Source organism: Amblyomma americanum, chromosome 7 (assembly GCF_052857255.1).
Source record: "Amblyomma americanum isolate KBUSLIRL-KWMA chromosome 7, ASM5285725v1, whole genome shotgun sequence".
NCBI lineage: Eukaryota > Metazoa > Arthropoda > Arachnida > Ixodida > Ixodidae > Amblyomma > Amblyomma americanum.
The window spans coordinates 55,664,662-55,682,957 of NC_135503.1; the positions used below are offsets into that span (position 1 = coordinate 55,664,662).

General features: G+C 44.6%; 1 protein-coding gene across 5 annotated transcripts in view; it reads left to right on the forward strand.

Moving 5' to 3' along the window:
• The first annotated feature begins 9,822 nt into the window (after window positions 1-9,822).
• LOC144099149 (uncharacterized) overlaps window positions 9,823-18,296 on the forward strand; it is a 67,187-nt gene continuing 58,713 nt past the window's right edge. For 2 of the 5 annotated variants that reach the window (XM_077632260.1, XM_077632263.1), the window contains exons 1-4: window positions 9,824-10,065; window positions 12,033-12,073; window positions 12,134-12,168; window positions 16,704-16,828. In XM_077632260.1, the coding sequence (XP_077488386.1) occupies window positions 10,012-10,065; window positions 12,033-12,073; window positions 12,134-12,168; window positions 16,704-16,828 (255 nt within the window). In that variant the 5' untranslated portion in view covers window positions 9,824-10,011. Of the gene's footprint in view, window positions 10,066-12,032; window positions 12,074-12,133; window positions 12,169-16,703; window positions 16,829-18,296 lie in introns of all 5 variants that reach the window. The other 3 variants (XM_077632264.1, XM_077632262.1, XM_077632261.1) reach the window with 3 other exon arrangements.

An 18,296-nucleotide genomic window follows, 5' to 3' on the forward strand; every position in this document is an offset into this window, starting at 1 on the left:
TCGCCGGAGGAATGCTACCGTGTGGCAATATTATATGTGCCGTACATGGACTCTCTCACTGCTTCTTTAGCTCACCGCTTTTCTGAATGCAATGAGAGGGGCTTCAAACTTCTCCAGCTGCATTTATCAAAAATGAAGCAATTGAGCCGTATTGAGTTCACTGCCCTCGTCGAACAACTCCAATGCTTTTACGGCATCGACAACTTCAAGGAATTAAGAGGCCATCTCTTAGTACGAGATGTGGTGCAACAAAACTGGGGACCCATCAAAAATAACTTACTGCGAGCTTCTACATCAGGCCAAGACATTCTTCCCCGATGTTGCAAAAGCCATTGAGGTGGTTCTGGCTTTGCCAGTTACTACCTGTACTGTTGAACGCTCCTTCAGTACAATGACGAGAGTGCATGAAAACCTGGCTATGCTCAACGATGACAAACGACAGGCTGGACGGCCTTTGTATGATGAGCGTGCACCAAGAGCGTGTAACGAAGCACAGAAATGACTTTATCACCCGTGTCATCATACTATTCGCCCAGAAAAATCCGAGGCGTCTGCAGTTGCTGTTCAAGGAAGACTGACCGAGTGACTGTAGTTGCGTGTTTGTGACCTTATTGGGCTGTGTGCTGGTCATCAATTCGGGTGAGTCGAGAACCCGCATTCAGCAAGACTGAGCACTCTTCTCCACGAAGTGATAGTATCTTTTTGTAATTTTTTATTAATTTTAATTTTTTTCGTTAATATACTGCAATGTCTCTCTCCTAGGTGCGCATTAATTTGATGTTTGTAATTTTTCTTTAATGTGTGTGTTTTACTCGTTTACTTATAACTAAATAAATAAATTTACTCTGTAAATAGTGCCTTTTTGCTGTGAACATACCGCTGCCCCCCCCCCCCCCCCCTCCGGCGCCAACAACCAATGGGGCCTTTCCCTGCAAAAAATTCTGCGGATGCCCTTGCCAGTTAGGATTTCACATACCTGATGTTAAAATAAAGTTTACATATACAAATTTGGCGTATTTATTCTATAACATACTGTCAATGTATGTTGCCTTCAAGCCATTATGAAATGAGCTTGAAAGGTAACATTAATTAATTCAAGAAGTTGAATTGCACAAAAGGCATGGGCAAATTAAATGTGCACAAAATATCCAGAAGTGCTGACATATCATTTATATTCTTCACTTTTTTATTGAAGCAATGAGGTCCATTTTTTGTAAAGGACTTCCTCGAGTGTGTCGCAGAGCTTTATGCATATTTATTGTTTCTGTAATTTTGCTGGTCAGTACTTATGTTAGGACAATCCATATGTTATTGGACTAATTTATTTCACAGAAAATAAGCGTGCCCTTCATACCTATGCGGCCTCTGTAAATAGATATGTATTGTAACAAAAGAGCATTTTTTTCTTTAATAAAACCCATGTGTTGCCATTACATGCACTGGATAACACTGGTTCATTCCCAAGTTGTGGTCTCACATATATGCCTAACACGCATATGTTCCACATACACACATTCCGCAATGGACCGTGTTAGTTTCTAACCCTGTGCACTTGCAGTGCGCGCTGACATGACAGCAAGGAAAGGTACCACAGCCTTTTCTATGAGGTAAATATATGTATAATGTTAGTAGGGTGATGCTTTTCCTGGCATTAATATTCATGGGCCACTGCGACCACACAGGGCAAGCATCCTCTTCTTGATCAAGTTCCTTAATTGTCTCACCTATTGTATTTTCAGACAAGCAAAACACACACTGATTTGAAAAAAAATTATTGCAATGCATGTTGAAAGAAAGGCAGCCTCACATTTGATAAACCGAGGTGATCATGTTATAACCCAAAGCTCTCTGTACAGTATGCAGAAGGGAGTGCAAGTTGTTTGGGAGATGTGCAATCACTGGTCTTCTCTGAAGACTGCATGAGTATGAATATGGCATTAAAGAAACCTACTTAGAAGAGGTATACATATAAACGGCGATCTCTTCAAGGCTATTATGTTGTGAGGAGTGCTCAGCACACAGTGAAATAAGGACTCTTGCATGTTTCATCTTGTATGCAAGCCCTGCAAACAAAATACACACAGAGAATATGATTTGTTTCGAGGGGTTTTGTCAGGGACATCAGAAACATCACTTCCATTTGTATGTTGTACTACAGGCTTCACTAAACACATAGAAAAAAATTGTCTGTGCTGCCTCCGTCTATGCACTTTTTTCTTTAAAATAAAAGAACCACATTCTTGAATTAATATACATGCCAGTTCATACAACACTTCTTGTCGAGTCATCATGTGAATTTTTTGAACATTTTATAGATTTACACAAGCGTGCATCTTTAACACAGGACTTGTTGGCTGGGTGGCTTAGTGACTTTGGCATTTGGCTGTTGATCCCAAGGTCAAATGTATCATCCTGGCTGCAGCAGGCTTTTATTGATAAAGGTGAAGTATGCAAATGTCCATGTTCTGTGCAGCAGCAGTGCACATTAAAAAACCCTAGGTGGTCCGAATTAATCCGGAGCCCTCCACTATGGTGATCCTCACAGCCCATATATACATTGCTTCAGTGCCTTAAACCCAGCAATTTGGAATTTCTGCTAGGACGATGAACAAGTGGAACACGTATAATATTGCACATTAATTATACAGTGAAAAAAGACACATGGATCCTCCACACATGGTTTGTCAGCATTACAAACAAATGGAATACATATAATGGAACAAATTAATTGTACAGTGCATCAATATACATCCAAGCTTCACAGTGATTTTATCATGAGTATAAACAAATGAATTAAAATGTATATATACATTGAACCGCTTTCATGGGATTTTCAGCATTTGAAACAAGTCTGCGAACACATTTTATATATGCGTCAGTGCATACACATTAAGGACAGAGTCAAGATAAGAGGTGCTCCTTCACAACTTCCCTAGAAATGGCAAAAAACACGCATTTTAGAAGCACACACTGTGAAAGTACATTTAAACAGGCTGAGCAAATATACTTAGGAAAAGGAACACAAATGCAAAATACGCTCAACTTCGAAAATACTACAGCTGGCCCCCCAAAACGCTATGAACAGTTAGGAAAGTAATTTCTACAGCATCCTTGCAATACAGTCTCTGAATGTGGATGGGCATGGTTCAATGCCACTGTCATCATTCTGCACAGACCTGCCACCTCATCATCATCCTCCTCATGATCATTGTAGCGTATGCATCAGTTGTGCAGAACACAAGCTCCAATAATGATGAGGACGACCTGCTTGATGGAGATGGCATTTACATTAAACAGCCGCCTGAATCAGTTCTTCAGCAGCCCGAAGGCCCCTTCAACTACAACTCTCTGCAGGCTCTGCATACGGTTGTAGTTCTCTTGATATCCAGCCAGCCCTTTTGCAGAGCTTTTGTATGGCGTGAGTAGCCAGGGCAGCAATTAAGGGGTATGCCGAATCTCTAAGCAAGTACCTGCCTTCAAAAACATATACGCATTCTTTTTTTTGTGTGTGTGCCCTATTAAGTAAACATATATCTCAACTTAGCTAGAAAATTAAGGTATTCCATTCATATATTACAGGACAATAAAATTTCTGTACCCCATATAAAGCTGTACTACATATAAAAAATTGTACCATTAATATTGCAAATGAAATAATAAATTCTTTTCAGATGCCAAACGAAATGTATACACGTTTCTCTAAAATCAATTCTTCACTTAATTCTTTGGATATTTTTCACTTTTACGCGGAATATCTTTTTTTTTTGTGTGCATAATTGCAATCGTTCATTCCTACCTCGGCACATTGTCTTCTGCACCCTCATGAAAAACTGTTTCTGAGGACCCGGGCATCGTGAACAGATATCCTGGATACCCGGCAAGCACATCGCTGAACTCATTTCTCTCATTGCAGATTCCTTGTAAAATCACCAAATGGTACTTTTTCCTGTTGTAGTAGGACTGCTCCGATTCTGATGGCTTCGTGGTTTCGACGTGGCATCCGTCAATGCACCCAGTTACTTTAGGCAGTGCGCGTCCATCTCTCTTTTGTTGCCCATTTCCTTAAACCGTTAATTGTGGCTACGTCTCCGCTCCTCTTCGTTTGGCCAGCTGATCACTTGTTATGATATGCTGAACAAGAGCACCCGATTCAAACTGTTTTGCTCAGATGATTCTACCACATCAAATGTGTCTGCCATTTGCACCATGGTGGTCTGCGTAGTGAGGTAGGCTAAGGCAATCATGACAGTCTTCTCTGGCGACATTTGTGGCTGGCTGTGCGTAGCTTGTGGGTAGAAGCGCGACGCTTCGAACTTTTCAGTCAGGCGTCCTGCTAGCTGCTTCCTGGGACAGGCAGGCGGAACAGCCGCCGAAACTCCACATCCACATACCGTGGCATAGTACTCTCCACGTACAGCTAGGGTACACGGTTCTTTTTTCTTCTGTTAAAGTGCAGCGCTACTAGTTCCAGCATGATGCACTGTATTTCATCATTTGATTCTTCACCCGAAGAAAAAGAATCGAGCAAAAACTCGGTGCCTAGTGACTTTACAGTGTCCATGTTACACCCAGCGTAACGCAGACGGCGCTCGGTGACAAAGGCGACGCGAACAAAATGCAGAATTTTACGTGAGCTGTGTGTGTTTTATTGACTGAACAAGACAACGTGCTTTTCAAGGTAATTCATTTCTTGCATATCACCCTTGCTTTCATGATATACGGAGGTTGGAAGAGAGTAAGTTAGGAGTTGACATTAGTTATATGCAGGAAGGCCAGAAGGTAAAGCAACTGCTGGCCGGGCTGATATGTATGCAGATGAATTGTACTACTAGCAAACAAGAGAAATAGGCAGCAGGAATTAGTTAAGATCTGTTGTGAGGAGGGCAACAAGCTAGGACTCCATTTCAGTAGAAAGAAGTCTCGGATATTGGTATATAACGATGAGAGAGGAGACCCACTAGAAACACAAGACAGGTACCATGATAAACTATGTGAGGACTTATAAGTATCTTGGTGTATAGCTAAATGAAGGGGAAAAAATATCTGGAAGAGCACGAGGAGGATTCTGAAGGATAAAGAAATCCAGAGATTATGAAGCATAGAGCACTATGGAACTATAATAGGCATGAGATGGTTAGAGGGGTATGGAAGGGAATCATGGTACCAGGCCTCACATTTGGAAATGCAGTCCTGTGCTTTAAATCAGAAATACAATCAAGTCTAGAAGTCAGACGAAGAAGTGTATACAAAGGCTAACCTTGGGAGCTCATGGGAACACTCCGAATAAGGGAGTCCAGGGAGATAAGGCTGGGCATCATTCGAGATACAATCAGAAAACTGAAATATGACCAGAGAGTGACGCAAATGGAGGAAACAAGGTGGGCAAATAAGGTGTACAAGTACCTATACATGATAAGTATTAACACAAAATGGACAAATAAAACCAGAAAGGTAAGAACAAAGTACCTACAGGTGAGGGATAGGGCTCAGCAAAAACTAGGTTGAAAGCGGAGGTAAAGGAGATAGAAAGAAAGAATGCAGTAAAAATCTGCGCTAGTTGTATATAGGACACGAAAACAGGACATCAAAAAAGAGCAGTTATTTGATAACTCGGGGGCAGTTCATTGCTTTTTGAGGCTAGAACTGGGGCCCTGAGTAGAAAAACGTACAGAACCAAATTTGAAGAAGCGGATATTTTGTGTACTGCCTGTAAAACGCAAGCGGAGACTCTACTGAGACCATAAAGCACTTGGTTATGAGGTGCGCCTTAGAGCTTCTTATTTAATAGCAAAAACTCTATAAGGTGCGCAAAACTCCGCCCAGCCCTACCCGAGGAAACAGCAACAGACCAGCGCCTCCTGTATACTAGAGGAGGTGTTGAAAGGAAAGGAAAAGGAAAGGAAAAACTTTATTAAAGTGAAGGGGAGTTGGGCGAGCTTATGGGTGGGGCCCTCATTCCAGGGTTCCACTGAATTGAGCTGACCTGCTGACCTGTTGTATGAGGTTCCGTTGGTCCTCCAGGTTATCGCTGGTTAGCAGCGCCTCCCACTGCACAAAAGACGTATTTTTCGTTTGTAGAGTGTTTGGTTTGCCCCACATCCCCACGAAATGTGGAAGAGTGTAGGGCAGGCCTGGCACCAGGGACAGGTGTTGGAGTATATAATGATGGGTGTATGACAAGCAGCCTATGGAGGTTTGGAAATGTGTTTGTATCTGCTGCCAAGAGGCGGCATCTGGGGTGTCTAATTTCCTATCACGTGGAGGGAAGTGTCTCCTTTGAAGACGCTGAAACTCGAGGCGTTCGTTATACCCAGAAGGTAGAGGGGTAAAAGCGGCTACAGTTTGTGGCCCCTCCCGGTTGATGATGCCTCGAGCTAGAGAATGTGCCCTCTCATTTCGCTCCAGTCCCTAGTGGCTTGGACTCCAGGTGATTTGGTGGTGCTTGGTGAGGGGTGTAGTGCCCATGAGCCGACTGACGTGCTTGGGAACTCTGCCTCTCAGGAAGTTTCAACATGCGTGTTACGAGTCTGCGATGACATGAGAGCTTTGGCCTTGCGACTCGTAATGCCTAATGGCAATGGCCATGGCGGTGGTGTCTGCGGCCACTGTTGTTTCGGCTCTTACAGAAGCAGTGAATAGAGTGGAGAAGTGGTGGTCCACTGCGTACTTCTCATGGTCCGGGTATGCTGTGGCATCAACATAAACCACGTTCGGGGAACTGGCTAGGCGTCGGCGCATGTAGGATACTCGCGCTTGTCGTCTGCCTGTGTGAACGTCTTATTGGGGCCACGCTCATGTATTTCCTGTACTGTTTCTCTAGAGAGGATTGACCATCTAGTATGCGGATGTCCGCAACTGTGCCTACTCGGCGTAGGATAGCTCGTCCAGCTTGGGTGGTCTGAAGTCTTAGTGTTTGAGATGCACGGATGGCTTCTGCTAGTTCCGCAAAGGTGTTGAAGATTCCTAGTGCGCTCAGACGCTCCGTCAAGGTGTTTTTAGGAAGGTTATGGGCCGTCTTGTATACCCCGAGCCCCATATGATGGTGTCAACTTGCTGCTCCTCTCCCTTTGTTAGCATATGTGAAAGGGCAGTCCATATGTGATCTGGAAAGCAGCACTGCTTGCACTAAGTGAAGAGTGTCTTCTTGCATTCCTTGGCGATGCTTGGTAATGCGGCTGATCATGAGATCTATCTGGTTTGCGGTGGTTTTGAGTGGATGGTGTGGGTAACATGGAGGTTGCATCTGTATCCAAAGACCAAGAATGCGGGTCAGGTTATCTTCCCTGATGGCTTGACCCTAGATCGTGAGGTTGATGTGACCTGGACAGACGTATCTCGGGCCATGTACTCGTGTGACCTCCGATTTCTCCGGGCTGCAGTGGAGGCCGCTTTGCGAGGCGAGGTCCTCGACGATCCGGGCTGCTGATTGTAGGGTGGTTTCTTTTCGGTCTAGGGAACCCTTTGTGGCCCATATAGTTACATCATCCGTGTATAGGGTAAAGCCTACATTTGGAAGTGCTTGTAGTGCACGCGATAGTCTCTGAAAAGCAGGGGAGAAATAATAGCCCCCTGATCGAGGTGTGCCTTTGCGATATCTTTGATGTCTGAGCGGGTTTGCCCGATGCCTATTGTGACCCTGCGGCCCGTGAGGAACGCACGCACGTAAGCAAATAACTTTTCTCCGCCGTTAAGGTCATTTATGGCTTGAAGGATCGCCTGGCGGGATATGTTGTCGAAGGCGCCCTTTAAATCTAAGGCCAAAATGAGATGATATTGACCTCTGGGCAGGACGGTGAGTACTCCTCGCAGGAGCAGGAAGGCGTCTTGGGCCGAAAGCCCTGGCCTGAGCCCAACCATGGTAGGGGGGGGGGGCATCGTCTTCAACATAATTTTGGAGGCAGGTGTAGATGACCCGTTCATAGAGTTTTCCTAAACATGATGTTATATGGAGATGGGCCGGACGGAATCAAGTGATGGCCGCTTGCCGGGCCTGGGAATGGCGATAATTTCGGCATGACGCCAATCCTGAAGTACAATCCCTTCTCCCAGAGTTCATCATTGAATTAGTCAGCAGACATAGAGCGCTGGGACGCTCGGATTTGCGGGGGAAGATTGGCGAGTAAATGGATGAATGAGAAAAGCGTGCCGAAGAGGAGGTATGAAGGTTGATAGAAAAAATAAAAAAGTGAATTTTCAGAGGAAAAAGATAGTCAAACCAGACATTTTAAGAGCGAAATTGAAGGAAAAGGAAAAAAATCAATTATTAATGGGAGAAATATAGGATGGGTGGCGCAAGCTGCCGTCCGATACAAAAGGTAACGCCATTATCATCCATCCACACACATATTCATTCATCCATCCATTTATAATTTTGTCGTCTTTTGCGTTTCGTCAGTTTCGTAGCGCGCGGAACGTGCGATATATATAGAGGTAACAGATAGGTAACAGAGTGCTCATAAAATGGGAAAAAAATGTATCAGGGCCTGTAGAGATACAGCGGGGGCTTAGACAAGGATGTCCTCTGTCCCCTTTGTTGTTCATGTTGTACCTGCAAGGTTTGGAAGCCAAGCTAGAAGGGAGTGGACTAGGCTTCAACCTATCTTTTTTCAAGCAAGGGGAATTGATTAAACAGACATTACCGGGACTAATATACGCGGACGATATAGTGATAATGGCTGACAACAAGGAAGACCTGCAGAAGTTGTTAGACATATGCAGTACAGAGGGAGATAGATTAGGCTTCAAGTATAGTAAGGAAAAATCTGCAGTCATGATATTTAATGAAGAGGGCGGCGAGCATAGAATACAGGAGTTCGTGCTAAAAGTAGTGAATGAGTACAAGTATCTTGGGGTGTGGATAAATAACAGTGTTGAGTATCTGACAGAGCATGAAAGATATGTAATGAATAAAGCTAGTAGGAATGCAGCTGTCATGAAAAATAGGGCACTGTGGAATTACAATAGGTATGAGGTGGTAAGAGGGATCTGGAAAGGGGTGATGGTCCCTAGCCTGACCTTCGGGAATGCGGTCCTGTGTATGAGGCCAGATGTTCAAGCAAGGCTGGAAATTAGGCAACGGGGAGTAGGGAGGTTAGCTTTGGGAGCACATGGCAATACACCAAATCAGGGGGTACAGGGGGATATGGGATGGGCGTCTTTCGAGAGCAGAGAGGCTAGCAGTAAGATAGCATTTGAGGAACGATTGAGAAGGATGGAGGAAAAGCGGTGGGCTAGGAAAGTTTTCAGATACCTGTATATAAAGAATGTTGACACGAAATGGAGAAAGCGAACTAGAAAATTGACAAGCAAATATCTGGACAGCAGTAAGGGGGCAAATCAGCATTTATCGGTTAAGAAAAAGGTTAAAGGAACAGAGAGAGCGTTGTGGAAAACAGGGATGCTGACGAAATCGGCACTGGAAACATACCGGACCTTTAAACAGGAAATTGTCAAAGAAAATACCTATGATAATTGTAGGGGAAGTTCTTTGCTGTTTGAGGTCAGGACTGGAGTTTTGCGGACTAAGACGTATAGAGTCAGGCACCAGGAGATATAGGAACCTACCAGTTGAACAGGAGTTGCTGTGTTGAAATGGCCATAGTGGGAAGAGCACTCAGAGTAGATTATTAAGACACTTTGTGCATTGCGTGCGGAGAGGAGGAGGAAACGGCTGAACACTTGATACTTTTCTGTAAAGGGCTTCACCCTACAGTGGAAGGCAGCGGGGCTGACTTACCCAAGGCATTGGGGTTTAGGGATAGTGAGGGGAAAGTGGATTTTAAGAGGTTAGAAGTAACCAAGCGAAGATTATCTGATTGGTGGCTAAAAGCAAGACAGGAGTAAAATTTCACAAGACATGGCTAGGTGGCTTGAGCCACCGCCCGATGTAAAGGGTTCAGCCGTATCCATCCATCCATCCATCCTGTAAGAAAAATAATCGAACATCGTGCAGCGTTTTGAACAAACGCATCGTTTTGATTATTGCCGGCAACGTCCGGAGAGCTTTGTGCCATGAAAGCCCAATGCTTGTGCCTTATGTGCTCAGTTCGGGGAGCGTTTCGACATGTAAGTACCTTACTACCATTGCCGTAGAACGACAGCGAACTGCATTCGATGTGCGTCGCTGACTGCGGCTCTTCCTAGTAGATGTCATCGACCAAAACATCTACGAATTGCTTAAAATCAGCGCTGATATTGCGCTCATAATCGCGCATTGGACTCAAGTTATCCAAACGCAGCAGATATATGTTAGACGTCGAGCTCTTGAGCAGCGTGCGGTAGCGCCCGGCGGCGTCTCACTTGCGTTTTGGCGAACCTTGTCAGACGCGCGCTTACCAAAGTTTGAATCGCGTGTAGTCGTTTTCTGTGCCGTCCAAACCTTCTCAGTAGGTAGCTCTGTTTTTTAGGTATAGAACACACTCCTGCCGAAATTTACCACGACCACAGAATGCACCATCGAAATTATATAAAACGCGGCCTCTTCACATGCGTCCGTCATTGAACGCTCGGGATTTCAACATAATGTAGGCACCGTACACAGGAAGAGATGCGCAACGCAGGGCGCTAGTTTCGTGTACCTCGTTTCTGTCGCTGTCAGTGCGCTTTCACATATTCCCGAAACTGCGCAAATTAGCCCAGCTATAAATGGACTGAGCGCGCATCGTCCAGTAACGTCGTAAACTCGACATCTGAAGCTCCCGAGTTGCTCTACGGTTGCAGCGCGCGTTGAGTCGCGCGTTGAGTCGTGGAAACATCTTCACTAGCGCTTCGAGGTGTCACACGCTAGTTTATGGCTTCTTTCTGAGTTGCCAACCAAGAACAGCTGTATTTCCTGACAAGATTTTGCACTAATCAGTTCTTTTTATTTTACTATCAGATATCGTTTCTGTCTGGCTTGCAGGAATTATCATGATGCACGTATAATGGCATTAAATTTGGGCGTGTACTCGTTGCATGTGTTTGTAAGGACCATGGATGCATTAGTGGTTGTAATCAGTACCCTTTCTCTCGTTGCATGTGTTTGTAAGGACCATGGATGCATTAGTGGTTGTAATCAGTACCCTTTCAGATGGGACTTGCAAGGGGGATAAAACTGCTCTGCTCACTGAAAATACTTGTGACATTTTCATTTTCTAAAGTTGACATATTGGCAGTTTTTTATACCTTCCTTGCTTATGACATGATGTACCAACAAACTGTGGTTTTACATGGCAGATACTAGCCACGACATTGTTACGCATATCTAAAGAAAGAAGTAGGTCTCTGTGCGCGCATTTGAGCGAGAAATTGCAGTTGGAAGTTATAGGCTCAAAGCCCCTCCCTCTGGCAGCGACAGCCATATAAGCAGCCCGAGTGATGCTCTAAACTGGCAGAGCACTGTCGTTTGCTGCAAAACTGCCGCGCACTCGGTCGGTGCAGAGCAGAGTGCGTGCCTACTTGAGTGCGGCTGTGGCACGTTGTGTTGAAGTCGCCGAGATCGGGCAGAAGCTAGACAGAAGAAGGAATGATACAATCCTTTGTTGCCTTTGTCCCTCTGTCGTGACTTCCCCCCTTCGCCCCTCTGCTCCTCTAGCCCAAACAATGAACAACCCACTTCCCTGTGCTGACTGCACGTAGTAAGAAGTTCATTCACTTGGGCGCGAGCAAGCATGTGACCACTGCTTTATGTCATCATAGGTCGCGAGTGCGCCAGTGTTGCCTGACTGCTACACGGTTCAGGAGAACCACTAAATACTCAATTATAAATTACTCGCTGCACAAAATGAGCTCATATATTGCCCATTTGTTCAGAGATGCATAGCAAACAAAATTCAATAAACGTCTTGAGTCTGAGAAATGATGTTATAGCCCCTTCAACTTATGGCCTTTTGCAGGACTTTATTCCACACATGTGGAGTCCTCTTATGGATCATTTGTTGGGACGAGTGGCTGCACAGCAGCCGTATGAAAATAGTTTGCAAACGTTGTATGCTTTTTTTTTTATATCTATGAAGGAGTAATCCGACCAATGCCCTGGTCTCTTCTCTTAACAGGACCACGAAGATGTCTTCCACCCTATAGGGAATGCCGAAACGTAAGCCTGTTTGGGATGTCTGAAATGGACATTGCTAACTCTATGTGGCATTACTTGCAGCCTTCTGGAGGACATGCACCGCTGTGCAGCTCAGAGTATGTGCATTTTTCTTTCAGCCTTCCTTTATTTCTCTACAACAATGTTAACAAGGTCTTCATGTGCCAGTTATGTTTCAAGGTTTATCGGGGCTAAGTTAAAGAAGGAGCCAAGTACTGACCAATACATGTCATAAGGTTATGATGGAAATGAAAGATCTTTCCTTATATAGTTAGAATTTAGAATTAAGCTATGTAATATCGAAGACACTGCCATTATGTTGTATCCCACCATGTGACCGCATCTCGATAAAATATTGCTTATATGTTGTAAGTGCGTTTTTTTTTTTTTTTTCAGAAGTGTCTACCATATTTTATTATAGCTTACAGTCTCTACAGTGTGCCCTTTGATGAAAAGCAACACTTCCTTTGCATTGTCAATTAAGTGCTTTGAGATTTTATTACATGTAAGTGCCATAGTGTTCAAATCATTGTCAGCGGGGTGTGTATCTCTGTGGGTTGATAGCTTTGGTTATGGAAATTCAAATGTATACTGCGCTATATTAAAACTGTTGGATTACTGTGTCTGCTGGCTGGGATTGTTTTAATATACCACTTTTGCCATTGTGCATTTGCTATCGCGCCTGCAGATCATAGTTTCCAGCATTGGGATACTTAAAGGATGCATCCACTGATGGAGTAATTCTGGGTAAATCACCTGCAGTGTTTCTGAGAAAAAAATGTTTAGGACTCTGTCGCCTTATACACTTTAGTTTTCCGTTGCACTGAAAAAAAAAGATTGGGATCCTTAAAATTCAGTTTTAAGTATCGTTATGTCTGCAGTACAGAAAGACTTGGGTGTTAATTCCAGTTAAGATGTGCTTGAGAGGCCACTGGTCATGTTCATTATGAATGATTCCAGCACCAACAAAAACTGGCTCTCAGGACCCAATTTTTTTGGCCCCTAAAGTCCTACTATAGCAATTTCCATAGTGCGCTAACACCTTGTACTGTGGATACTGTTTTTGAAAAAAGATTCGGTGTTTTTTTTCCGCAGTTTGGTGGATGTTAGACATATTTGGTTCAGTGCATTGGGCCAGTTTTGTGCCAGATTACAGCAGACTAACTTGTTTTTTGTGGTACAACAGTGGCCAACCGGAACTGTCCTTATTCAGACTTTGCTCTCAGGTGTGATGGGCACACTAGAGAAGTCTAGTTTGTATCACAGTCGGGTGAGAACATGGCTAGGAATTTCTGAATTCGATGTGCTGAGATGCACTGTCAGGCATTGCATTGAAGTGCTGCGAGTCGCAACTGCCAGGCATGAAAGAGATGCGGTCAGGTGTGAGGTGGGAGAACTTGACTTGGCTTTCAGCTTGCAGCGGTGCATTCAGACAGTGGACAGTGGACTGGTTTTGACCAGGCATAGCTCGATGTCCGACTTCCGGTGCATGAAGCCTGTGCTGGGCCCATGAACTGCAGTGGGCGAGAAATGCCAGAGCTTTTTGTTTCTCTGGCAGCGGACCCCGGTCCTTTGGGCGCCACGTTAGTGAATGTAGTGCGACGAAAGGCAGCGCGTGTGGCTAATCTTCTTTTCACTATCTGCTCTGACCTTCACTTTTTCACACTCGCCAACAGAGCTGCCAAAATTTCGAGGTCTGCCACAATCAAAAAGGCTCTGGCATTTCTCATCTGCTGCAGTTCATGGGAAGGTGTGAGCCATAACCAGCCCATAGTCCGTTATCTGATTGTACATTAGGGGAAGATCTTGTAGTGGTATGGGGCCACCTCTAAAAACATATAGCATGGAAGGGGGGAATGCAGGGACCATATTAAGGCAGGAATGTTTTCAAGAAAAGAACAGAAGAAAAAAAAAGTGAAAGGAAGTGCACTGCACGCAAGTGGTTCATAAATAAGTGCAGAATTAAGGGTGAAAACATTATGCATATGCACAAATCCCATCCTTACTTGTAATCCGGGGCTTATGGCTTCTGTCCGTTGTGTTGCAAATTGTTTTTGAATAACTTGCACAGTTCTTCTGTCAGACCAACCGGTGATGCAATTCGTAGAAGCTTTTCCCTGGCCTGGTACTTTGCTTCTTGGAAAATGGGCCTGTGACCTACCTTTGCATAAAAGAAAAATATCTTGTGCCACGGCGCTCTTTAGACAAGCTCCCCTTGTGCCATAGAAATTCGTTGTTATCATCAACTTGCATAATCATTGTCTTGTGCATGGCTGATGTACTATAAACCTTGGAAGCCTCTTAGTTGTCCTGTTCGAATGTGGGGCTACCAGATTCCACATAGCACATAAGGGTGTGCAAGCATCTTGCATAATGGGTCTTGAGCTTGCATAATGGGTCTTGAGATAGGGTTTATAGACTACTTGCAAAACTTTGAAAGTCTGCTTTTCTGCACAGTGGAAACTCCGTTACCTTTTTGGCATGGCCTGCCCTTTGGTTGGAAGTTAGGTGCAGCACGGGGGCTTGTATTGTAATGCTTATGAACTGCACGGACCTGCTGAGCAATGACTTGTCAGAGCTGTGCTTCATCCCGTCTGTCACAACTCCAACCTGGGAACAAATGCGCTACAAGCGACACAAAAAGGACACATACACACGGCACAAGCGCTTGTGCCGTGTGTATGTGTCCTTTTTGTGTCGCTTGTAGCGCATTTGTTCCCAGTATGATCAACCAACTAGCCCCTGTAATAGCCTTGCTGTCAACTCCAACACGTGACAGGTGCATCACATGGCATGCACGTACGAGGCAGTGACTTGGCAAGGGTGCACTTTATTCCTCCAGTGTAACTGACACGTGACAGAAGCATGAAGGAAAGACGCGCTACATTATCTCAACTCTAGAGGTCAGCTCTGCATCTAATGTCTGCCTCAAGGATTGACCATGCCACCAAGGCAAAGGGGTCATCACTGTGCACGGAAGGTTTTAGAGTTTTTCAAAGGGTCTGTGAACACTGTGCAAGCATGGCAAAAATGTTTATGCTTGAATGTGGCTAGTTGTCAGTGAAGTTTTTTATGACCTGTGCACGATCATCTTCTGTGGTCATCCAAGGCCTGGCAGGCTTGATTGTGTGGTTTGAAAAAGCTATTCCATATGAAGCAGAGTTTTCGTATAAAATAGAGCATTGTTGCAATATTTGCTACTGGTACGAAGAAGAAAAAAAAAATTCTAGTACCAGTTATGAATAGTGCATTCAACAGGACAAAAATGTACGGTGAAACTTTAAAAAGAACAAAAGGAATAGTTAGTCAGCTGCGACAACACGCATGTCCCTAGTGTAGAACGCCCAGTTATACTCAACACCATGAACTGCTGGTTGTGGGCTGTGTTGACATCTGGAAAAAAAGAAAGGAATGCCCGAGTTGGTTTTGTTGTCTTCATGCCTGCAGAGTTCACCTGAAGTTTGCTGTTTTGCCCGTGGTTTTATGTTTTATATACCATCTTCTGCACAAAATAATGTCTTTGAGCAGCATACTTCTGTGTCATCTTATCTGTGATGCAACCCTGCCCAAACGAACATATTAAACAACAACCATTCAGCACTAAGCATACAGGTAACATTCTCTTAGCATCTCTGCAGTGTGTACTGATGTGTGAAGGCTTAGCAGCTTAACGTGAAGGCTCTCTTTCTGCATAAATACAGTAGGTAAAGTGCTTGGGTTGTGTAATTGGATTCTTTGCACTGCGGTCATGGATGAAGTGGCAAGGGCTTGTGTGCGCAGCCGGTTCTTAGTTGTTTTGCATTGTCACATTTGGAGTGGCAGTGGCATGCCATATCCAAGTCTCACTTTGCTCACCAGTGCTTTATAGTGATTCGGCGATGTATGCTGGACATGTCTGATTTGTTGTGGCACTGAAAGCGATATTTTACTCCAAATAATGACAAACATTGCCAACTTATACCACGTTAGTTGCATGGAAGCTTACGCCACTTTTAAACTGAACGCAGTGGCCTGCATCTCCTTTCGAACGCTTTAATTTCATTGTCAGTTAATCACAAGCATTTGCAACACAAGTTCTGCACTGTTCACTTTTGCACTACAGTTATGGGCTAGGAGCTGTTCAAGATGAGATGAGGAAAATTTGGTTACCTGTCATCAAGCTGCCATCATTTCCGCATTTGGGAGTTCAACAAGATGTCTCTTGGCACTTTCTCAAGCGGTTCAGACAAGTGCAGCATTTGCAGTGCTGCTAATGCAGCCTCTCAGCTGAGTGCAATACACTTGTCCCCAGCTTTGGCAGAATGAGTCATTTTTGTGTGCAGCGGAAATGTGGCAAAAATGTAATGTTTGCTACGGCTGCCTGTGTGTGACTGTGTTTGTTGCTTTCAAGGAGTGTGCAGCACTGATCTGTTCTTTCATTTACAAGCTGTCGTGCATTGCAATGAAGGATACAAGCTTGATGTTTGTAGAGCCAACAGATACACTTGTTGTGCATGCTTAAATAAAGCCTGTGAAGGATTTACTGGTGGGTGCTCAGGTAGGCCCGGCCTTCCTGCTGTCTAAAGGGCCTTGCATTGCCGCAGTGTGCTCCCTAAAGGTGGCTGTCATGCACTCTTTGCTGTCTTACTTCCAGGGAAGGAAAAGCTTACCAGAAAGCTGAGGTGCTTGCGCAGATTGGTGGAGTCACTGCAGCAACAGAACAGCCGCAGAGTAAAAGGCCTTCACGTTGCTCAAGCAGAAGTTGAGTCCCTGAAAAGAGTTAGTAAATTCACTTCTTTAGCACTTCACAGCATAAGCAAGGACCCTGCTTTGATGATGCTGAACATTGCCAATGTTTGATGACTGCTCAGAAAGATCTAAAAAATTTTCTGGCTGCTGGGATCTTTAGTATCAAGTACAGCTGCTGTGATAGGTTTATGGAACGTGGCTCTGGGCAAGAAACCTAATTCCTTTGTGTGTGTGGGGCGCATTGCTTGAGACCTTGTGGTGTGCTGTGTAATTCGCACACTTGGAATTATGCCTCGTATGTCTTTTCAAGGCTTCATGCAAAGACCACGATGAAATTTGATCTTCTCGCATGTATTCTGCTCTGTAAGCTTTTTACTGCGGATGTACATCTTCATTACGGTAAAGTGTTTACTGTGGATATATGAGACTAGCTAAGGGGCGCAACTCGCACAGAACCCGTCCGAACAAAAAGAATTAAGCACACGTCCCTTTATGTGTGCTACTTAGTTCACATCCAGCTTGTGAGCCTGTTTAGTAGTGCTGCCCAGTTTCTTTGTGCCTGCACTGAGGCAGCTGAGAAAATAAATAAAAAAGGCGGGGGTTGGGGGGGGGAGTGTTGTCTCAATGCCTACAATAGGCAGGCACAGTGCCTTGAGGCTGAGCAAATATTATGGCACCTGCTGCACTTCAAGCCAGCAAGTGCGAGGTTGGCAAGAACTTGTGCACCACATGCTTCTGCAAATTGGCAGATCAAGTGCTACTGTGCGAGTGCGGGGAGTTGGGGGAGCACACTGCACTGTCGGATTGCGTGCATGCATAGATGTCATACTCTGTGAAGTCATGAGAATGAGCAACAGCATTGAGGGCACTGTTATTTGTGCATGCACTCTCCTTGAAGTAGCGCACTCGCTTTCTGGTCAAATGTTGTAAAGATGGTCACAAGCCTGGCGCTCTTCTTTTGACTTCTGTTTGGTCCATTGTCTTACCAGGAGGCCGAAGGCTGGTGGCAATTGAGCCTCACTTTAGAGAGATGCCTTCAGTTATTTATTTGGTTTTGCCCAGTGAATGCACATGCACATTATTGTCCAGAGCTTCTCCACAAACTTTTCTAGAGCATGCGGAAGGCACGCTTTGTAGTGCATTGGTGTAATTTGCAAATGACATGGGGCCTGGAATGATATTCCTGTGTCTCGCGTCTCATGCCTCAGAAAACTCCACTTTAATGTCACTGAGGTAGCAGAAAAGGTCACCATTGTGCATCAAAGAGTGCAGTTTCAGTGCTCTCTGCAAGCATGTGAAGTACTGTGTTTGCTTCTTTGTGAGTGCCCCTTGGCATGGTTGCCACAGAATGTCGCACCAGGAAGTTGAGCTATGAAGCTGTTGCTAAGTTGAAAGTTAAACCCAGCCCATGCCTCTGTAAAAAGGTTGAAGGACTCTGTGCAGGCAGGGCAAGTTCACTCGATGCACCATCTTTCACTTTGTGCCTTGTTGGAACTTT